Consider the following 23,189-nt stretch of genomic DNA (forward strand, 5'->3'; position numbering starts at 1 on the left):
TCTGGTGAAAGCCAAGGATAAATTGATTTGCTCTCCTGGGACTAGACAAGGTCAGAGTGTGGGTTACAATTACCAGACCTACTTCCACTTTCCTCTGCTGCTTCACATTAGCAAACCCCATTTTTTTCAAAAATTTTTTTTTTTTGAGTCTCTTGTGGTTGAGGGAGAGTGATAAAAAAAATCTGGTGGAGCTCATGAAGCATTAGATATCTCCACTCAAACACAGAGCACTCAGAAACAAAATGATTCTTAGAGAGAGGGAGAGAGAGAGAGCAAAAGTGAGTTTTTCATCTCAGGAAATCAATACTGTGAATCTACAGCATCAATATAATGAGGCAGGACAGGCTGGAGTGCAGCCTGAAGAGCACTGAGGATGCTCAGTATGGCCTGGTCATACATAAAATAATTCAAAACAGAGGCACCTGTGGGATTTATTTGTACAGCATTGTACAGGTGGGTATTGCTGCAGCCCACCCTGAGTAAAAGCATGGCTGGCTGTGCAAACACTGCCATCCTTAGCCCACCTTTGTTTTCCTCCTCCTTAGACATATGAATGTAAACTGTAAATAAATTAAGCTTTGAATGTGGAATATTAGTGAAGCTGAAGACCTTCCAAACCCAATGGATTGCATAACGAAGTGACCTTTCAAACTGGTTATATAGGAAAGAGATGTTAATGATTGAGAGAGGGGAAGGGGAAAAAAAGCCCAAACCAGGTTTAAGAGTTTTTTGTTTAAGGTACCCTGATGTCATGGAACAGCTGGTACCTTCAAAGGTTGCCCAGGCTGGCTCATGAATGTTTGCAGCATCCCATGTAGGTGTTGCCCCTGTTTTACACCACAGCCAAACCCACTTTGTTTAGTCCTACTTAGTAACTTGTATTTTAGAGGAACACAAACAGATGTAATCTGTACCAGTTTAGCATCTTCCAGCACTGAGATCTGGTAGGAGACAGGTGAAAAAGGCCAGGTGTTCAGGCAGACCCAGCACGAGCAGCCTTCTCCTGTCTTCTGTGGGGAATGAATCCTTCCATCCAGGCTAGACACTGCTGCAGGCAGGTGCCACTGTCACAGCCTGACCTTCCCCCAGTGCTGCTTGGCTGCCACAATCCCAGAGGTCCTCTGCTGCCATGTCTGTGTCCCCTGGCCCCTTCCAGTGGTGGAGCTCATCAGCCCGGACGCTTTGGCCAGGCTGTATCCATCCCTGTCCCACATCCATGGTCTTCTCTCCCCAGCCACCTCACCCTCCTGCTTTACACCCCTCTTGGGGACTCTTTCCTAGGTCACCACCTCCAAATCAGCTGGAACTCCACAGGCTGAGTTCCATCTCTTTCTGGCAGTGGCATTTTTTAGTCCCCACCATCAACTGCATCCCCTGCAGACTGTGGTGGCACAAAGTCATTTTCCATTGCTGCTCATCTCCTCACCTTTCACAGGTGACACTCACAGTGTGCTCTTCTCTTCAACACTGCTGTCTCCCCCAAATGTCACCCTTCAGGAAAGGCAGAAAGAGCATCCAGAAAACTGCAGGCCCTATGGTTCCTTCAGCTGAGGCTGAGGAGGAACAACTCCATACACCTGGACAGGCTGGGGCTGACCCTGTGGGAAGCAGCCTGGCGGAGCAGAACCTGGGCTCCAGGGAGAAATCAAGCTGATGGTGAGCCAGCAGTGTGCCATGGCAGCAGAGAGAGGTAACAGCAGCTTGAGAATGAGCACTGCCAGCAGCTCAGGGGAGGTGAATCCTGCCCCTCTGCCCAGCACTGCTGAGACTGTCTCAGTCTATCACTGGGCCCCCCCCAAGTACAAGAAAGACCTGGACTTACTGGATCAGGTCTAAGGAAAGGCCACAGAGGAGATTAAGGAACTGGAATATCTCTTGTATGAGGAGAGGCTAAAAGAGCTGGGACTATTCAGCCTGGAGAAGTCTCTCAAGGATCTGATCCACGTGTATAAACACCCAGCAGCAGGGAATAAACTTTTTTTGTGTTTAAACAGACTTTCCTATATTTCAGTTTGTGCCTTTTGCCTCCTGCCCTCTCCCTGACACTGCTGAGAGGGCAAGAGACAAAAGGCACAGACTGGAATACAGGAAAGTCTGTGAAAACATAAAAAAGTTTTGTCTCAGAATGATCAAGCACTAGAACAGGTTGCCCAGAGAACGTGTGGGGATATCCCTCAAACTATTCAAAACCAAACAGGGCATGGCCTCAGACAGTGGTTCTGAGCAAAGGGTTGTTGGGAACCTCAGGAGGTTCCTTCCAGCCTCACTGATGGTGGACAAGACCATCACCGTGTGCGCTAACTCAAAAAGAACCCACAGCATCAGCCTCCTTAGCAAATGCAGCCGCAGCTACCACAGGCAAACAGCTCCCACCACCTTTGCTTTGTGGCTCTCTTCACACAGGTCTTTCCTGCCCCTGAATACCTGCAGTGACCCTCCTGTCCCTCTTTCACACTGTGACCCCAAGAGCCACTGCAGCATTTCGTGTCACCGTGCTTCCCTGCCCCTCCTCCACAGCACCTTACAAATGCCAGATGCTGTCCAGGGCTCTTATCAGCCTGGTTCACAGACACGTGTCGTGGCTCCTGCCTTGCTGCTCCTCCCGTGACAGGCACACCCAGGACTCTGGATGCCTGCTTGCCTCCTGAGGGCTGTGATCAGCACGCACATCTCTGTGGTTATGGGATGGCTGCAGGCTCAGAAGCCTTGTGGTGGAGTTTTATCTTCAGGATGCTGTGCCTGGTGCTCTCCCCTGCACAGCCTCGTTTGACAGCTGTGCTGCAGCGCTTCCTTTGCCTGGTGCCACCCCGTGCCTCCCGAGCCAGGGACATGCGAGCATCCTGCCATCCTTTGCTGTGAGAGCCCGAGCTCCAGCCAGCTGCTGCTTTTCTCTCAAGCTCCCACAGCCAGGAGAGCACTCATCCTGCTGACTGAGGAGCACCAGTGCATCACTGCAACAAAGAATGCAACAGCTGGCTAGGGACCAAGGCTGAGTGTGCAGTGAAGCAGTCCCCACTTGCAGCTGATTACTGACACCAATTAAAAGCCCATTACTGAGCCCTTTGGGGTTTATGGCTCTGCCTGCCCCCTCCACTTCTGTCAATGCAGAGTTTGCCAGTGAAGCTCTTTGCCACCCACGTGGGATGTACCGAGGCCTCGGTTTGTGTGCCAGCTGGAGCTCTCTGATGGTTTGGCTGTACCTGTGCTCAAACAGGTGCAGGCCAGAGCCCTCACACTGTCTCCATCACGAGTGCAGCATTTGAGGAGCGTTGGGAAGGCTTTCCTACACTACTTGCCAAGCTGCTCCGTGTGCTCACCTCCCTGCCCAGAGCTGCGCAAGCACAACTCAACACTCAGGTGTACCTTGAGCTGCATGGGGTGATCCAGACCAGGTACTGCACCTTCCTGGCTTTACCTAGCTTAGACTTTGGTGCAGCATTTCAAATGCCCACTTGCTGAACATCTCTGCAGGCCATCAAACACACCCTTTCAGAAACCGCAGAGCGGCCAGCTCGCTAAAGTAAAGTAGTGCCACCATTGCTTTGGCCAGAAGGCTGGCATTCAAAGCCTGACTGATGTGAAATCTGCTCTTACGCAGGAGGAGGAGGTGCTATGGAAACACTCAAGTATCAGGGAGCTGCTGGTGCCAGGCACCTGCCCTGCACAGGCAGCCCGTGCCCGTCCTCCAGCCCCGCTCGCCCTGCCCGGGCTGCACAGAGCCCGCGTGCCCTGCCTCGGTGGCACCTGCTGCTGACTCTGGCACGTTAAATCTGCAGGTAACATCACTTTGTTTCCTTCTCTCTTGCTGGCTCTGAACTGCTGAGCAGGGTCCTGCTGTGCCTGGGGGGAGGCAGAGGAGGCTTTGAGCGTGGTTTCTGCAGGGCAGCGAGGTCCCTGCGAGGCAGGAGTAGGGTAGGTCGTGATCTCTGAGTTTCTGTTCAGTTTCTGTTCTTACTCCAAGGTATTCCCTGGGTACTTTACCTGGAATATCACAGCAGCGGAGAACTGGAAGTCAATTCATCCCAACATGGGAAACAAGTGATTCTAACAAATTTGTTTTGTCTAAGAGGACCCCTTCCAGCATCTATCAAAGCAAATAGATCATGGTTGGGGTGACCATATTACAGTTTTCCAGGGATGCAGTGATAGATGAGCCTGAAAGAACACAAGCTGCAAAAAGGAAAAGAAAAAATTGCTGTTCTTGAGATCCTTGCACTTGAAAGAGGTGTGAACAGCAGCAGGAGGGTTGGAAGGCAGTCTGCAGATTTCTTTATGCTATTTGGAAACAGAGAGGAAAAGCTCCTCACTGAATATGTGCTAAGAGCCACCCCTTCTATTTAAAAGAATTTATTGTCATTTATTGGTGACAGGGCTGTTGCCATGGAGGTGGCAGGTCTGAGGGCAGCTGATGCAGATGATGCTGTGCTGTACCCAACTTCACCCTCATTTCCCTTCTTGCTCTCCCTCTGCTCAGTTCCAGGTTCCCTCCCTCGCCCACCAGGGCTCCCATGCTGTCCTTAGCCATTTCACCCACCATATTCACCCTTTATTTCACCCACCATATTCACCCTTCAGCCCTTGGTGCCTGACCACTTTTGAGCTCTCCCCAGAAGGAAGGAGGAGGATTTTCCATGCAAGACTCCCCCTTCAGTGCAGCTGCTTTCCTGCTGGAAAAACACTGGCTGCAGCCACCACAGTGCTGCTGCAACATCCACTGTGCCTTCAGCCTCTCATCCTTGCATCTCTTCCTCCAGCCTCTCTTCAGGGTCTGGCAGAAGCCTCCTGCTTCTTGAGCTGCTGGAGGAAACAAGCCCAGGCCTTCCTCCCCAGATGCTCAGCAGCTTCTGTGCTGGGGGACAGCTGCTGGCCAGCTCTCCCCAGCCTTCGGTGGGGATAGCAGGACACCCTGCACAGTACTGGTGACCTTGTCTGTGGAGCCCCAGCCTGTTCCTGGTCTCCCAGCAGCAGCAAGATGCTGTTTCACAGCTGTCTCCATCCCTTTGTCACAGCTGTAAGTTGCAGCCTAGCCCCTCTGATGCTGCAGGCATTTCATCTGCCCCACAAGATACATTTCCAGCAGCCACAGGATATGCTAGCTGGTCAAGCTGCATCTCTTTAAAGATTTTTTTTCCTCAGTCATACCCTATCAATGTTTTTGGGTCTGCTTTAAACCCTCTGGTCATTTCCGCCATCCTCCTCCCAGCCTCTGGACTGGCCTGGGGCACTTGTGAGCCCTGCTGCTGGGAGCTGTACTGGGCCAGGTCCCCAGCTCCAAGGGCAGTGTTGGCCAGAGCCCTCTGACGCTGCAGAGCCCAGCAGTGTGGTTTGCCTGTGCTGCACCTCTGCAGAGGCTGCAGCTGGCACTGCAGACCAGGGCAGTGAGAAGAAACCTGGGCACCAGTGCAGCTGTCAGACTTCTGCCTCGTGCCATAAGCAGTGACCATAACCAGTGACAGCTCCCTGCTGCTGTTTCCATAGTTCAGAGAGGTTTTCCTCAGGGGACAAGTGTCCCCTTCCTCACAGGGTACAGGCAGTGAGCAGCAAGCCTCTGTTGGGAAACCCAGACCTGAGCATACAAGAACAAGTCACTCTAGTGTCTGCTATTGCCTAAGACACTTGCACATCTGCCAGAAACTGAGTTATTTGTGTATTTTTCAGTCACCTCAGAACTGAATTCTGATTTACAGGCAGTGCTCTCACCAACTGGCCACAAGGTCTGCATTGCTGGTGGAGGCAAATAACTGCTTAACCAGGCAGACCTGGTGTCTCTTCCCTACGGGATTTCACCAGATCCCTCCCCACTTCACTCTCCTGTTAGAGTGCTAAAACACTTATTTTACACTTATTGAAAGGTTGTTTATTTTCTTTTTCCTGAAGTGCATTTACATGCAAGCAGAAGTGACAGATACTCAGAATCAGCAGTTCGAAGAATTGTTTCACGTGCATGTCACATGAAGCCACTTTGCACAGGATGGGCTCTGCTGAAAGATGATTTTTATCAGCCCATAAACTCACTCTTCACACAACTAATACTCTGGCAAAACATCTTGTAGCCAGTGTGACAGAGGCTCAACAGCTACTGCTCTAACAAGGATTTCTGAGGGTGGCTGGGTGCCTGCCTGGGGCAGGAGCCATCTAATTCAGCCCTTAACAGCAAACTCCTTGTTCTGCAGTGGTGTTCCCTCTTCCAGAAGTGGCTTTCTGCTTTGCATCTGCAGACTCATACTCTCTCCTGGAAAAAATGGGCTTAAAATTAGGTTAATCCTTCCATCCTCCATCCCTCTCCTGGAGAGGTGGAGAGCAGCACACCTCACTCTCTCCCTTAGGGTTTTGAGCATGCCTTTGGGAGAGCAGGACTGCAGATTCAGCTGTTTTCCTCAGCTTGGAGAAGGAGCTCTGGGTTCACAAGGCTCAGAAACCTTCCCAGTTAGAGTCAGAGCATGAGGATTTCTATCAAGTGACATCTGCTACACACTCCTAGCCCTTCATCCCCAATCTGAATCCAAAACCAGCAGGACTGACAGAAGAGCTTTTGCTCATGGGTTGTGCTGGGCTTTAGTTTTGGTTGCTGCAATCCCTGCCTAGCTCAACACCAAGGTAAGGGTAATTTTACATCACCTGCACAGCCTGTTTTAAGGAACCTTGTCACAGGTTGTGCCCACTACCTATGGGGGCTCTTCTTAGCGCCATGTTGCCTCCTGTCCTCACAGACTTCAAGATCTCCCTATTTAATAAAGGCTGTCTGCCATGTCCTATTGGAGATGTACACTGAGACACACTCATAAACTGAGTGAACTTAAAGCTTGACAAAGGATGCCAAAGGATGCCACAGGCTGATTGAGAAAGACAGCTCTGTAAAGCTCAAATTCACATTATTAACAAAGGACATATATATTTACATGTGCTTCTTTTACAGCTACAAAGAGGTCTTACCATGTCCTTTCCAATTTCAGGTCTCAGAACATCATACAACATCTGTAGCTCAGGACAATGAATGTGTCCAACAACTGCAGCACCACAAATCTAGAACTGCATTGCCACATTCGCCTCATTGAGTTTGCTCTCTATAGCCTCATTTTCTTTTTTGGAGCACTATTTAATGTTCTTGCCTTCTGGGTATTCTCCTGCAAGATGAAGAAGTGGACAGAAACCAGGGTGTATGTAATGAACTTAGTCTTTGCAGATTTCTCTGTCATCTGCACCCTGCCTTCCATGGTTTATCTGCTCTGGAACAAGTCAGCCCGAGGGGAGCTCTGCCAGTTTACAGAGATAATGTATTTTATCAACATGTTAGTGAGCATCTACATCATTTCATTCATCTCCATCGATCGATACATTGCCATAAAGCACCCTTTGAAAGCCAGGACCTTCAGGTCCCCGTCAAAGGCTGCCCTCCTCTGTGGGCTTCTGTGGGTTTTGGTGATAATCGGTGCCACCATCCAGCTCTGGCAGAGACACGCAGCTCTCTGCTTCCAGACCTACACCCCCACACCTGCTGCTCTCAGCCTGCTGGCCATTTTCTTCGTTTGCACTCTCCCATTAGCAATCTTGACCTTCTGCTCCACAGAAGTCATCAGGAACCTGAAGAAACATCTGAACACAAATTCACCGGAGGAGAAATCAATCCAGAAAGCCGTACACATTGTTTATGCAAATCTGATTGTATTTCTGATAAGTTTTCTGCCAGCCTACCTTGGGCTATTCGCCAGGTTCATCATGGAGAATGTTGGAGCTACCTGTTTCCAGCTCTGTGTCATGAAGAACTTCTCCTCCATGATGAGGTGCATTGCCACATCCAACTGCTGCCTCGATAGTGTCTGCTACTACTTTGTCACCAGGGAGTTCCATGAAGCCTTTCTACAGCCCAAAGCCAGCACTCAGAAAACAGATGCAACCCACCCCTTGCAGATACAGCCTTGCTAAAGGGAAAAGGGAAACAAAACCCACCCCTGACATCTGCAACATAAAGAGGAAATACAGCTTCAGGGCTACTGGGATAAGTATTGCTCTTTTGCTCTAGCAAGTTCTTTATTAGGTTTAGAAATGGATAATCTATGTTTCTATTAAACAAATAGGTCACAGAGATGTGTAAAAGCGTGTATGTAACCATTTGTTGTTAATGTGCCTCCATTCCACCCTCCAGCACCTACTTGTTACTCATTCAGGAAGACAGGTGACCCATGTACCTCTTTCAGTTCCTTCTGCAGCTAAAGTCTATTGATCCTTCTTGCCAACATGTACAAATGTATATATTGCATTTTACCTCATTGTGTATTTCAGGTTGTTTGCATTATTAAACGAATCCACTTTATGTTTATCCCATTCCTTTGGCAGGCTGGGTTGGGTGGCTGTTCAGGTGGTTCTGGCACATTATTAAGCACATTTCTCTACAAAACATGTCCCTAAGCTGGTCTGACCTCCTTCCCCTTCAACTCAACAGGTCAGACAGGTGTGAAGGAACACTTTTGGGATGAAAGCAACACTTGTCCAATGCCATAAAGGCACAAAGCTCCTTCAGAGCTGAGTCCTCCTGCCAGCTCCCTTCCAGCTGCCCTGCTGAGCCCTGGCCCAGAGACACCTCCTCAGAACATCCATCCCTGCAGGGCAATTCCTCCCACACACAGGAAAGCCATGTCACTGCTGCCTCGGTGTTTGCTGCCCTCGAATTGCTCTGCCCTGGTTTGTTTTGTGGCACCAGACCGACCCCCAGGCTCACAGCTGAGGCTCACAGTATCCCCCCAGCTGAGCCCAGCTGCCCACAGCCTGCCCACACTGACACCCCGAACATTTCCATCAGGAAAAGGTATTTTTCCATGAGTCAGCACTCTAGAAAAGTCAGGGGAGAGAGGAAGCGGATAAATGCTGATTAGAACTGGTTTTTTTCTTTCTGAAAAACCCCCAAAATGGTGCTGAGCTCTGCCCCAGCAATGCTCAGAGTGTTCCACCGATGTGGGGGAGTCTTTCCTGCCCACAAACACATCTTCCCCTGTGATCTACATCTGCCCTCCGTGAGCCCACAGCCAACGCCTGCTCTGCTGCTGTCACTTGGAGAACGTGAGCTCCTGCCTTGGCTTTGCACAGCCTGCTTTTTGGTAGCGGGGGGCCACAGAGGTGGCTTCTGTGAGAAGCTGCCAGAAGCTTCCATCATGTCCAGCAGATCCAATCCCTGATGGCACTGAGGATGGATTTGCTGCTGGCCAAGGCTTGGCCAATTAGAAAGGTTGGTAACATCTCTGTGATAACAGATTTAAGAAGAAAATCAGAACAAAAAATTCAAAACAGCTTTTTCTAGCCAGAGAAGAGGAGGAAGTGAGAACATGTGAGGGAAACAACGTGGAGACACCAAGGTCAGTGGAGAAGGAGGGGGAGGAGGTGCTCCAGATGCCAGACCTAAGATTCCTCTGCAGGCTGTGGGGAGGCAGCCATCCCCTTACAGCCCCTGAGGATCCATGGGGGATCCAGAGATCCATCCACAGCCCCTGGGGATCCACAGGGATCCAGAGATCCATCCACAGCCCCTGGGGATCCATGGGGGATGGAGAGATCCCCCCACAGCCCCTGGGGATCCACAGGGATCCAGAGATCCATCCACAGCCCCTGGGGATCCACAGGGATCCAGAGATCCATCCACAGCCCCTGGGGATCCATGGGGGATGGAGAGATCCATCCACAGCCCCTGGGGATCCATGGGGGATGCAGAGATGTCCCCACAGCCCCTGGGGATCCATGGGGGATGCAGAGATGTCCCCACAGCCCCTGGGGATCCATGGGGGATCCAGAGATCCATCCACAGCCCCTGGGGATCCATGGGGGATGCAGAGATGTCCCCACAGCCCCTGGGGATCCATGGGGGATGCAGAGATGTCCCCACAGCCCCTGGGGATCCATGGGGGATGCAGAGATGTCCCCACAGCCCGGGGAGGAGCCCCCAGTGGAGCAGGACAATCCTGGAGGAGCTGGGAGCCCACGGGAGGCCTGTGCTGAGGGGTCCCTGCTCCCAGGCTGGAGCAGCCTGGCCTGGCGGGACTGAGCCCTGGCAGAGTGATCCCAGAGCAGCAGGGCTGGCAGCACTCTCTGCCCCAGGAGGGACTCATGTTGCAGGAATTTTGGGAGAACTGTTGCTTGTGAGGTTGGACCCACTCTGGAGCAGTGCACAGAGAGCTGTCTCCTGTGAGAGGGACCCCAGGGTCTCACAGGGGGAGGACTCCTCTCCCTGAGCAGCAGAAGAAAATCTCAGTGATGGAGTGACCACAACTCCCATGCTCTGTCTCCCTGTGCTGTCAGTGGGAAGGAGGGAGGGGTTGGGAGAAGAAAAGGTGTTTTAAGGGCATATTTTACTTCTTATTATCCTCCTATGATTTTGTTAGTAATAAACTCACTTTGTAGCTCTAAGACTAGCCCATTTTGCCCTTGGACTGCTTTTTCCCCTGTCCTTATTTCAACTCAGGAGCACTTTGATAAAATTTTCCTCTCCTCTGCCCAGCTGTGGCAGGGGAGGGCGAGCGAGCAGCTCTTGTGGATGCCTGGCATGTGGCCAGTGTCAAACCATGGCAGCTCCAAAGACAAGAATTAATGGGACAAATCCTGACGGAGTCGGTCTGGCTCCTGTCAGCTGGCTCACACAGATGGGATTGCAACTGCTGTAACCAGTGGGCAGCAAAACCCATCCCAGTGTCTGTGAAATACCACTGGGGCATGCTCCTGTTGTAGATACAGATTATATTGTTGGCTTTTTGCAAATATTAAACTGAATGTTATGTGTATAAGATTGGAATTTTTTGTTGTATTAATATAGTTTTCTTTATTTCTGTTATTGATGAAACTTAGAAATAGTGCTATAATACATATATGTTAGGCTATGGCATAGTATTAAAATAAAAACTGCTTTTGTTTGTATAACCCAAAGACTGAGAAAAAAAAAAATAGCTGGAGAACTCCTGCATTTGTAAATATCTTATCCAGATGAAGACAGCAGTGACCAGAACTCTGGGGGGAGGAATTTATTGCATTTCTGTTACCAAGGAAGGGGCAAGAGAAAACTAAACAGAAGAACACCAAAAATTCCAAGGAGAATGTCTGAGTATGTATGAGAATTTATGGATATGTAGTAGGGTTCTGTTTTTAAGGGACAATCCTTTGTTAGTAAGGTGTGCTCTCTTAGCTGAATGCAGAGACACCCGGCCCTATCTGTATACTTTATTTTTATCCCCTAATTGTCTTTTTTATTAAGCTTTTAAATTCTATAAAAATTATGTGAACCTCGTTTTTCACACTCCTAACGATGTTCCTACAGGTGCCAGCGCCTCGGTGCCACACTGGCGGCAGTGACTGTCCTTAGTTGGCTCCCGGCTGCTGTGCAGGGGGTGAAGCAGCCATAAATGACATCGGTCACCCTGCAGTGCCAGCAGCACCCCGGCTCCCTGGGCTCACCTCACCGAGAGCACAAACCCCGACTGTCCCCGGGAAAGGTCCCCTGTCCCCGGGGGCCCGGAGCAGCCTCTGCCGCCGCACCAGAGCGGCACAGCCTGCGCGCTCCCTGAGGAACCTCCTGCTGCCAGAAGGGCAATTTGCAGCCATTATGGGCTTTATTTCAGAAATTGCTTTCCCGGGACTGAAAATATGAAATTTTAATTGCCGGGTTGTGTGAGGCGAGGAGGGGGAGCGCACTCTGGGTGGAAAAGCTCTGACGGTGGAGCTTTGAGCTGCCGGCACTGGGACAACAGAGGGCACCAGAGCCTCCGGCTCAAGAAGATCAGGGGATAAATGAGGCACTGGTGGAGAGCTCGAGTTTATTGTGCTTCAGCTGTGACAGCCCTGGGACAGCCGTGCCCTGCACTGACACCCGTGGATCTCTTTCCCTGCCAAGCCATCGCGTGTTCCCCGCAGCGTTTGTGAGGAGCCCGCGGCCCGTGCGCCCCTCAGGGAGCAGGTAAAGGCCTGGCGCTGTCCCGCGGTGGCACTGTGCTCCGCCCGGCCCCCGGGGTGCGCGTTCGCAGCTGCTGCTCGCCAGCACACGGTCACTCAGCGCCGGCTGCCCTGGCTTCCCCCTCGTTCACAGCTCTTCTGCCTCTGTTTTGCAGCTACATTCCCTTCAGGGGGGTCTTTGCCCCTCGCTGCAGTTTGCCATGAGCGCTCCCTCACGTGTGGGGACGCCGGGCCCCAGGCACGCGGCCTTGGCAGCTGCCACAGCTCCGTGCTCGCATGGGGGGCTCGCTGGGGCCGGGGTGCCCGGCATTGGGGCCGGGGTGTCCGGCAGAGAGGCCGGGGTGTCCGGCAGCAGGCTCAGCTGCTCCTCAGGCTGGTTATGTGCAGGCAGAGTGGTTTTTTCACTGCAAGGTGGCCACAACAGGCTGCCAGGGAACAGCTGCAGCAGTGGCTGAAACCACAGAGTGGCCAAAACCTGTGAGGCTGAAAGCCCAAGAGCACCAGGACTCAGGCTGCATGTTAGTTCCTCCATGAATTCCACCCTAAAAAGGGCTGTACACCTGTGGTTCAGGATTGCCATACCAGTTCTGGTGCTAGGGCAGGTGTTATGATTTCCTCTGGGGTAGCCAGATGTGTCTCTCAATCCTGGACACTAAAAACAGTTCACTTGCTTCATGCAATCATGTATTTTCACTACAGTTTACATGTTGATGTTTAGAAGCTGCTGACTTATAAGGCAATGTATTGGTAAGAGACTGTAGTAATCCAGGCACTTTCCATGCCTGCCTCATTGTAAACACTTCCTTTATGAGCTGCAGACTAAGTCTGATTCATCCTCCTTGCTGGTGACAAATGCCCTGAAATATTTAAAGGAGGAGCAGGAGACAGTGTAAGTTCTTGGATTCATGTTTTCTGCCCTAGCAAAATTTTGGCTTCCTACCTTTGGAAGCTGAGATCACTTTGTGCTCACTTTCCCTTCTTTCTCTGGAGGCTTGTTATCTGTTAGGGCTGCTGGTACCCCTGCTGAGCTGTTCTCCCCAGCAGATGAATGGATTTGTGTTTGGGGGCACAAATCCTGCCCACAGCAGGCACCCACCCACCCAGCAGCCTGCAGCAGCATTCCCACTGCCCCTGGGAGTAAAGCTGGAAGGGCTCAAGTCCTGAGGATGTTCTCAGGTCTGGCGAGACCCAGAGCAAACCCATGGGGTGGCTTCAGCAGCAAAGCAAAGGCCATGGAGGGCAAATGGGGAATGCTGCCCAGGGCAAATGGGGAATGCTGCCCAGAGCAAATGGGGAATGCTGCCCAGGGCAAATGGGGAATGCTGCCCAGCTCAGGTGTGGGCTGCCCTAAAGCCGGTGGCTCTGACAACAGCAGCAGAGGCAAAGGTAACAACAAAAATTATCATTCTGCTTTGCTATGACCCAAATTGCTCACACCAGGACTGGAGGGACAATGAGGCAGGTTTAATCCTGCAACAGCAGCAAGAGAGGGCTGTCTCGTAGCTGGCAGTGGGTGACAGTGTAACTTTGATGGCTGAGGGACTGCTGGTGCTGGGGAGCCACTGAAGCCCTCCACTGAAGCCACTGAAGCTGCCCACATGAGCGGCGCAGGGACACGAGGAGCTGCAGGGCCATGGGAGGGGGGCACAGCTGCAGGATCCTGTCACTGAGCTCAGTCTCATGCCTGCACTGCGTGCTGTTTCCTTGCAGAGACAGCCCAACATGGACAACTGCACTGACAGTGATGCACAGCGCAGCATTGTGGTGCTTCAGCTGGTTGTGTACATCCCAGTGCTCGCTCTGGGGATCCCACTGAATGTAATTGCCTTCTGGGTCTTCTGCTGCAAACTCAAGAGGTGGACTGAGACCAAGGTGTACATGATCAACCTCATCGTGGCTGACAGTTTCCTGCTCTTCACCCTGCCTTTCCTGCTGTATTTTACCAAGTACAAACACCCCATAGACCAGCTGTGTTTAGCCATACAAAACATCTATTTTACAAACATGCCTATGAGCATCCTTATCATCACCCTGATTGCGATTGATCGATACATTGCAATCAAGTTCCCTCTAAAAGCAAAGGTTCTTCGATCCCCACTGAAATCAGCTTCTGTCTGTGGTTTTCTTTGGATAACACTGATAATTTATTCCAATTTGTATCACACACTTCACAGTAGCTGGGAAGGTTGTTGCTTTCGGAGACAATCTGTTACACCTAGATATTCCTCTTTATTCACCAGTATCTGCGGGTATTTTATTCCATTAGGGATTATGATTTTTTGCTCAGTACAAGTCATCAGATGTCTAAAGAAGAAGATGGTTTCAAGTCCTCATGAGACAAAATTATTTCAGAAGGCCGTGCACATTATTTCTGTGAATTTGTGTGTGTTTGTTGTCTGTTTCTCACCTTTCCACATGTCACTGCTCTTGCGGTTTGCAGTGGAAGTTGCTGGAGCACATTCTCTGATCCAGGGAGTTACAACCTATCTTAAGGTCTCTGCATGCTTAGCAAATTGTAACTGCTGTCTGGATGCATTTTGCTATTATTTTGCAGCCAAAGAATTCACAGAGTTTTCTTCTATGTTCCCCAAGTGTACATTTATGAGGTCCAAGATGAACCAAAGTGAGGAGTCACAGCCACCCACGGATAGTATGAACAAGGTGTAGTGCATGGCTGGTGTTGAGTGCCACAATGCTGCTCAAGTTTTGAGGCACAGGGAATGGAACCACCTACAGTGTTTGCAATCATCGTAGGTATATGTACAAAAAGGGGAAACACCTCCAAAGGGTCTGATGTTAACTTGAATTTTGTCCTGCTGTCTTCAGTGCCTTGACTCCAGCTCTGACCACTGTCTCGTATTGTTGCATCGCAGCTCCAGACACCTCCTGGTGACAGCTTGTCTTGGCTGGCTTCATGGCCTATCACTTTCAGCATCTTCTGACTTGTAAACCTCTGAAAAATCTCCTCCTGGGACTGCAAGCTCATATTCTGCTCATGAAAACTTAGAGGCAATTAACTTCTTTAGTGACAACTGACATAGGGTTCCCCTACAAGTCTGTCACCATGCAGTGACACTCATTCAGACCACAGTCTGAAACCACGACTAGACCTTGGTCAAAGAAACACACAAAGGACTGTTCCCAGCACGGAAAGTGTCCCAAATCCAAACATTGCTTTGTGTCAGTTCTTTGGCAGACATCTCGGGGGAAGCTGCAGTGAACAGCTGTGCCACAAAAACAGAAAAAACTACTCAGGTCATTCAGCTGATAATTCACGTGCCAGTTTTCTTCACTGGTGTATTTTCTAATGCTCTGGCATTACTGGTATTTCACTGCAAGCAGAGCAAGTAGTCTGTGTGACCAGTTTAACCACTGAACACTGTTTAGCCCTCGTTCTGCCTTCTAAATTCTCTTTTCACAGACAGGAAAAGATATGGCAGACAAATAGTGCCCAATCTTAACAACCATCTATTGCTTAAGGAGATGTGTGAGCGTTGTCACCCCTGTGGCCATCAACAAATGTGCTGCAATTAACTGCCCTCAGAAATCAAGAGACGTCTTGGCAGACATCTCTTACAATCCTGGCAAGTTGGTGTTCAGCAAGGAAAGACACTTCTACTTCAGGAACAGCACAGAGAGCCTTCAAAAACGTTTTTGGACCTAGAATTCCCTTCTGGAACCTCACGTCTCATTGCTTATAATGAATACCTGTTCCAAAAAAATTATTATGGGTTTTTTTATTATTTTGAAAAAAGATATGAAGATTTGTATCAACCTGTTAACCTACTGTTAATCTAGAAAGCAAACAACTTGCTTGGTTTTGCAGATTCAGTCATGCTGATGTTTTCTCTCAGTTAACATGCAGAATTGTTCAATTTCTAGTGGGCTCCAAATAGGTCATCTACTCTGAAATACAGAACAGCAATGCTTTTATACATGTAGCCTCACATACAGGTCTCATAAATGCTCCTTTTTCTCACCTTTTAAAGGAGAAATTAGTTGACTTCACAGTCTCTGTCATCATTAAGATTTTTTGCTGTTTCCACTGAATGCTATGAAACAAGAATAAAAAATCCATACTTTTGCAAGTGAAAATAAAGGTGTGTCATTTATTACCTTTCTAAATCAGAGTCCTCTGCTCTTAATACTATACTGGAAATTGGGAGGAAAGACTTTGCTACCAAGATACAAGATCTGCCCTACAGCAGGGTATTTAACAGTGAAGCCCAAAGATGAGCAAGGAACTTTCTGATTATCTGAAGATACATGTTCTACCCTGGACAAAAATTACTATCTGGTTTATATGTGCAGTTTAGGATGGGTTTCTGGCGTCTTCCTTCAGTCTGAACCATGCCTCAGCTCCCTGAGTGCTCCCAGTAAATGGAATAGATGAGTTGTCAGACCTGGGCCACAGCAAACTGCTGGCCACCATCCAGCACTGCAGTAGCAATCCAGGAGGATGGCGACACACTTAACCCCAAATCTTTTCCATTTCCTAGCACAGGAGGCTGGGAAATGGTAGTGGGGACCAGCCACAGCTGCCAAAGCCCATCAGCTGCCCCAAACAGCAAGGCTGAACCGCTGCATTTTACCAACATTTCTGCAAGATACAATTTTCCGGTCCCTTAAAAGAAAAATGCTAATAATGGCTTCCACTTCAGGCTTGAGGAAAAAAAAACCACAAAACCACAAGGAAAAGCCTACAAAGTAATTCAGAATCTTGCTTTTATATGAGTGAGTGAGTGAGTGAGTGGCCATGGGATAAAGCATTTGTGGCCCTCCTATGCATGGAAGACAGGGGCTGGCATAAGACAGTATTTTGCTGTTTGGTGGCATTTGGGCAGGCCTGAAACCTGAGTTCTTACCAGAGGTTTGAGCTCCAGGGGGCTCAAACAGGACAGATCCTGGGGTGCTGCGGGCTGGGTGCTGCTTTCAGGTGTTGGAGGCATCTCTGATTTTGTTTCCTTGGTGCAGCACAGCTCTTCCAGTGGTGAGCTCCAGGGAACTCCACAAGCACTGGAGCAGCATCAGGCACCTGGGAAGCACAGGCTTTTCCATGCCCTACCCAGTGTGTGTGCACAGATACTCAGCTGATCCCTGGTGCTGCTGATGCCTTAGGATTTTAGCTTTTATATTTGTCATGTATCTGTAATCCTGCAGTTCTTTAGTGTGTAACTCCAAACTCCACACACAGTGTGAGCTGCTGCTTTCCCATTTTGCTCAGACACAGCAATTCCTCTCCAGGCCTGGCAATCAAGGACACCTCACTGCCTCAGGCCTGAGAGATGGAAACAAAAGGGAGTTGGGGCAGCAAACTTGGGGTAAATGAGTTCATTCCCTGAAGCTGGAATTGGAAGATGAACCCCCAATGTGCAAATGGACCAAACTTATGAAAGTGTGAAAACCTGTGACCCATCATCCATTTTTGGGTGCAGCCCCTGGGGGCTTTGTCTGCCCTAAATGTACCTGAAGGCCCTTCAATAAACAGAATTTTTTACTCTCCTAATATTGTCTGGGCTCTGTTTTTAGGTAGCCTGAAAAGGCATCGCTGCAGGAGCGTGGGGAGGGTTGCAGCACACTCTGATCGGGTTTTCTGCTGCGGGCAGTTCTGTGCAGCTGGGGAAGGGGAAAGGGGAAACAGCCCCAACAGCCAGGGCTGGTCACTGTGTGGGATTGCTGCACTTAGCCTCAAACTGCCATTTGGCATGCTGAAAGTAACACTGACATGTTTTGCTCTCACCTCTGCAGTTCTCCTTTGGTCAAGTTGTGCTGTTGCGCCATCCCTTCTTGCCGTGAGAAAGGCAGGAAACAAAGCATGCAGGGCAGAGACGTTCCAGGAGTTGCAGCCAGCAGAACACAGGGATGCAGGGGAGATGGAGATTTTCCCTGACAGGGAAAGGAAGCAGGAGTCCATCAATCTGTCTGTCAGCAGGCTGTACCAGTGGTTCTTTACCTTACAGAAATATTTTGTCCCACTGGCTACTTTTATTAAGAAAATCACTTTTCCAGGCACAGTGTGGAGGATGCTGGTGCCAGTGCAAGGTCCTTTGGAGGTCGCTGCAGGCAGCATTGCAGCCTGTACAGGCAGCAGTGCTGTGCAGTGCTGCTGGGCCCTGAGAGCTGCCAGCAGGGAAGGGAGAAGGCAGCACGAGTGTCACCTCCACTGTGCCACACGGTGACAGCACTGGCGGGACTGAGACGGGCTGAGAACTGCAGAGGCAGGGGAAATACCGAGCGAGCACCATTGGTCCATGGCAGGGGTGATGAAACCCGTGAGTGCATGGAAGGAGGGGACTGTGAGCAGCTGCAGCAAGGGTGGCTGATGGGGAGTCGAGGTGGAGAGAAGGACGAGGATCCTGATGCTGCAGTGGCCAGGAATCAGGCACAGACCCAAGAGCCTCAGCAGGAGACTGTGAGTTCTCCACAAACAGCGCTTTGTCTAGCTTTGCCTTTGCTGCTGTTGAGTTTGCTTGGACACATCCTGGTGAACCTGCTGCTCACAGGCAGCTGCTTTATGCCTGGTGACATGGCTTCTCCCTCTCCTGAGACCTCACTGGGCTGATGAGACCCTCGTCTGGCAGCCACAGCACGAAGCTGTGGGTGGGAAGCATCACACTGGAGAGGTGCTGTGAGCTGAACCTCTCCAGGCACAGTTTTGACGGCTTATGGTTTATACCACTAGTGAACAGCACTTGAGGATGATGCAAAGTTTTTTTTACAGTGGTGAAACTATCACAACCCAGAGGCTGGATGACTTGGAAAACTAAAATACCAACAAGGACAATGACATAAATATATTGTTGGTTGGGGATCAATGAGCTGGGCATACCAATATGTCAGTAACTACTTGTAAGCATCCACCAGGGAGCAGCCCCAAGAAAGGCAAAAGCAGTCCCTGGAAAGCCAGAAGCATGTGATGTATTCTGACTGTACACTGGCACAGAATTATTCTTATAATTGTGGTGTGCAGACAGACAATGCAGAAATACTCCGGAAGCTGCTCTAAGATGACCTGGAAAGCGGAAAGGGGAAATATGTTTACCCAAGACAGCAATTCAAGGTACTAATATCAGGACCTTTAAGCTCATTGATCAACTTATCTGAGCTTTTCTGGTAAATAGGCTGCTGTGGGGAGCCAAGAGCAGCCCCTGGGATGCAGGCACCTGCAACCACAGAGCAACCACAAAGCCAGCAGGTCACAGGGTCACAGTGCCACGTTTTCTCGGAATTGCTGACTGAGAAGAACTATGGAAGACAAGAGAATTACCATGATTCAGAGTGAAACGTTTTATAATAATGACAAAAGTGCCTGCAAACCACTGCCCTCACCTCTCCAACAGCTGTTGTTAGGGCTGTTCTGTCCCAGGGTTCGGGCAGTGTGACAACAGATGCCACTCCTGCTCCAATCCCAGCAGGGATGGCACTCTGGAAGGCAGAGGGAAGACCTCAGGACCTTCCAGGGCAATGGGTCCCCTCCAAGCACAGTCTGTTGAGCGAGGAGGGCCAACAGGCATTGCCCAGTGGGACATCAGGCAACGGGAGGTAAAGCAAAGGAAAAACCCAAAGCTATTCCATCACCAGAGGAGCTGCTGCAGGGATACATGGCAGACAAACCTTTCACCTCCTGCAGGACTATTGCAGGCTCCTCAGGCAGCAGGAGGTGTACAAGCCACACCGACGGTGATGACAGAGGAAGCACTGCCCTGCGCTCAGGAGGAGCGCGGGTGCTTTCTCGGCCAGTGTTGCTGCTCTCACAGCCAGCAGCAATTAGTGATCAGAGGACACCTCTGGTCATGTGCAAGGAGCACTGCTCGTCGTGCCTGCACAGCACTCCACGGCTGGGCTGGAGGAACTCACTCTCTCCAAGGACAGCAGGAGAACAGGTAATTTCTCCTGGCTATTTACTGACACGCTTATTTGAGTTCTGCGAGGCATCGCCTTTCCCCAGCCATGGTGGGACCCCAGAATAGGGATGGAGAAGGAGAGGGCTGGAGCCAACGTATTCCCAAAGGTTCATTTTGATACTGACCACATCTGACGCGTTTTCAGACGCTTAAGGGCTGTCTCAGCCTTTGCTGGATCTTTTCCAGGTCTCCCTGTTAGGATCTTCACTTATATCTCATGGGCTCGTAACACATTTCTCATGTCCATAGGACAGAGCCGCTGCAGATACCACATTCCCTCACCTCTTCAGAGGTCTGCTGCCATGATTCCTTTGCTGCATGATTTTCAGAGCTAACCAAGACCCACAGATGCACGTAAAGGCTGCAGCAGTGCCTTATGGTTTGCTTGCTGGGGATGCTTTTGAGACCCATGAACCCCCCGCCATGGAGCCACGTTCCCCTTGCAGGGAAAACCCAAAGACATGTCAGACATCCTGGGTCTTTTCTGTCCATGAACAGTTGCACCTAGAACGTGCTTCTGCATTAACTCCTCCAAAGCTGGAGGGCAAGCAGCAATTACCCTTAGATCCACCCACCAGGCCAAGCATAGGTCACCTCTTTCACATGGCTGCTGGTCACATTCCATGGCATCAGTGAGTTTCTTTTTTCTTGGAATTGTGTCAGTTTGCTGTAGTACTTCTGAGATAAAGACCAGCTTTGACAATCCTTGAATGGCAGGGAGCAGACCCAGTACTCCAATTCTCAGTGCAGAGTACTGGGTATTGAACCTGATGGCAGCTGAAACTAGTGAGAGATCCACTAAGAGATACACTAATAAGAGATACACTAACAATTGTTCATATCACTAGTGAGAAGTGATGCATAGGCATCTCAGGACTGAGAGAAAGGACAGCTGTCCTTCTGCTGCACATCCAGAACATTTTAAGCTGTGAGGACACCAGCTGGCTTCCACTGAGCCCTGCTATAAGGGAAAGGATGAGAGCTGGATTTAGGCATCCCCTTCCCGTTATCAAATATTTGCAATGGCTCACATAACTCCTTGCTGCAGAATATCTGCTGCTGCCTGATCCAAGTCTGAGCCAAAAGAGGGACCCAAGCCCTTTTCCCTGCCACCCTTCAGGAGCAGACTTCCCCACAAGGGACCCAGGGACAATCTAATTTTTTTCTCTCCTTCACAACTGATCAGGCTTGTGTCCCTGTCCCTCTCCTTTCCACCAGGTACCCTGCATCAGCTTTTCATGGCTAGTAAAGGCCTGAACTGTGTCAATTAGAATTAATCACTGATTCAGTCCAGAACCTCTCTTGTAAAAGGCTTAATTCGCTTTTGCAGGACCTGTACATTTTGATACGCTCAAAATGAACCGCAGCAGCTGCAATATCACAGCCTATGAAATATTTTCACTTGTCCAGCTGTGTGTTTACATCCCAGTTTTGGTTTTGGGCATTGTGCTGAACGTGTTGGCGCTGTGGGTGTTCTGCTGCAAACTCGGCAAATGGACAGAAACCAGAGTATACATGGTCAACTTGGCTGTGGCTGACTGCTTGCTGCTCTTCACCTTGCCATTTAAAACTCTCTCTCAGTTCCAGCACCTGAAGGTCGATGGGTGGTGCCTGGTTCTGGAAGGTTGCTATTTCATAAATCGCTTTATAAGCATCAGTATCATCACCATCATTGCCACTGACAGGTACCTTGCAATCAAGTACCCCTTGAGATCCAAGGCACTGAGGTCACCACTGAAGGCAGCTTTTGTCTCTGGTTTGCTTTGGATGGTCATCATCTGTGAGACTTCCCTCATTAAAAGGTTTGAGGACCGAAGAGAAGATGAGTTTTGCTTTGAGAAATCTTCTGTGACGCCCTCAGTGATCACACTGTGTACCATTATCACAGGGTTTTTCATACCACTGCTCATCCTGAGTTACTGCTCCATACAAATCATTGCAGAGCTCAGGAGGAAGAAGAACGAAAACAATCACAATGCAAAGCTAACCAGGAAAGCTGTCTACATTGTGTCTGCAAACATGGCTGTGTTCATCATATGCTTTTTACCTCTTTACCTCGGGCATCTCCTCCGCTTCATCGTGGACTCCGTCAGCTCCGACTGCTCGGCAATACAGAGCATTAACAACTTTGTTCACTTCGCCTCCATCCTCGCCAACACCAACTGCTGCCTGGATGCCATCTGTTACTACTTTGTCAACAAGGAATTTAAGGAAGCATCTTCCAAGCTAGCAAAGTCCAAATCTGAGGCCAGTGAAGAAGCTAAAATTCATCTCCCACACGTAACACATTAACACAAAACACATACAGCATGTATTTTATATTTGCCCTGTTCAACTGGGCTCACTAGCAGGGTTTCACACTTGATTTTTCAGAAGAGTGGGATGGAGGGACATTCTACTAATGGGAAACATTCAGATACACGATTCAGCTCTGAATCAGACAACCACAGCAGTCCAGATCCTGATCTAATGATCTCGCTTGCTGCTGACAATTCTCTGCCTTAATGCAAATTTGCATAAAATGATAGATTTCCCCTGCCAAAAATCCCCTATCTTTCATTTTCCCATGAAACCCAAAAGAAGCAGAGGCTGTGTAAAGGTAAAGGATTGGGTTTTGTCTCTCATCCCCGCTTTGGATCAGTGTTTGTGCAGCTGTGGCTAAGAAATAGGCTATTCCAAATATCAACAAATTAAAAAAAATCAGAGTGAAATCATGCAGAAAAAGAAAGGATGGTGTTTCTAGAAGTCACAAACATACTGGTTTTTAGTTGCTAATAATGCACAATCCCATAACAGCATATTTAGCTGCTTGAAAGAACTTTACAGCAATGTAACAGCTACAAAAAGGTCACCATTACAAAACAAGGTCAGAAGAAATTGCAATTGCTTGTACTGGGGAAAAAGTTTTCATCAAAAAGGTTTGAGTCAAATGGCATTAAAATCAAATAAAAAAGTTGGTGCAGGGCAGTGGGAATGAGGACTCTGTATTAGGACTATATCCAACCTTTTAATGTAAAGGATTGTCTAAAAAAAGTGGTAGCCAAGCTGCTCCAAAGAAATCAACCTAAATAAAGTTGTGTCACTAGCATGGAATTCGGTTTCTTGATGAGTGAAATGGAAAAGGTGGGAGATGCTGTCTGTCCAGGAGGGACAGCTCGCTGTTGTCCGAGCCAGGGGCAGTGGGAATGAGCTCCCTCTGGGACTGGGATTTTCTGAGCAGAGCAGAGCGTCCCACCCTGTGATGATTTTACCACAAACACCCAAGGAGGTGAAACCACTCAGCAGCTTCAGACCCCACGCCCTGAGCTGGGCTGTTCCACACACACACACACCTCCACGCACACCTCCCAGCCCCAGGCT

General features: G+C 49.6%; 3 protein-coding genes across 4 annotated transcripts; all 3 read left to right on the plus strand.

Annotated features, from left to right (window-relative positions):
* Positions 1-6,990: 6,990 nt before the first annotated feature.
* LOC106628514 (G protein-coupled receptor 35-like) lies at positions 6,991-7,923 on the plus strand. Its single transcript, XM_014258355.1, has one exon. It carries the CDS (start codon positions 6,991-6,993, stop codon positions 7,921-7,923), a length of 933 nt encoding a protein of 310 aa, XP_014113830.1.
* A 1,108-nt stretch (positions 7,924-9,031) lies between these two features.
* On the plus strand, positions 9,032-17,197 carry LOC102114507 (G protein-coupled receptor 35-like). 2 transcript variants are annotated; one of them, XM_014258365.2, is made up of 3 exons: positions 9,032-9,220; positions 11,294-11,929; positions 13,636-17,197. In XM_014258365.2, the coding sequence occupies exon 3, from the start codon at positions 13,648-13,650 to the stop codon at positions 14,590-14,592; it is 945 nt and encodes a 314-aa protein (XP_014113840.1). In that variant the 5' UTR covers positions 9,032-9,220; positions 11,294-11,929; positions 13,636-13,647; the 3' UTR covers positions 14,593-17,197. The 2 variants fall into 2 exon arrangements, with proteins under 2 accessions (XP_014113840.1, XP_087917169.1); XM_088061043.1 differs by lacking the exon at positions 9,032-9,220 and adding an exon at positions 9,303-9,347.
* Positions 17,198-18,803: 1,606 nt separating this feature from the next.
* On the plus strand, positions 18,804-22,917 carry LOC102114312 (G protein-coupled receptor 35-like). Its single transcript, XM_005529645.3, has 2 exons — positions 18,804-19,808; positions 21,160-22,917. Exon 2 carries the CDS (start codon positions 21,186-21,188, stop codon positions 22,119-22,121), a length of 936 nt encoding a protein of 311 aa, XP_005529702.2. The 5' UTR covers positions 18,804-19,808; positions 21,160-21,185; the 3' UTR covers positions 22,122-22,917.
* Positions 22,918-23,189: the final 272 nt, after the last annotated feature.

Source organism: Pseudopodoces humilis, chromosome 11 (assembly GCF_049639895.1).
Source record: "Pseudopodoces humilis isolate 2021_Gansu_Grassland_sample_001 chromosome 11, ASM4963989v1, whole genome shotgun sequence".
NCBI classification, from domain to species: domain Eukaryota; kingdom Metazoa; phylum Chordata; class Aves; order Passeriformes; family Paridae; genus Pseudopodoces; species Pseudopodoces humilis.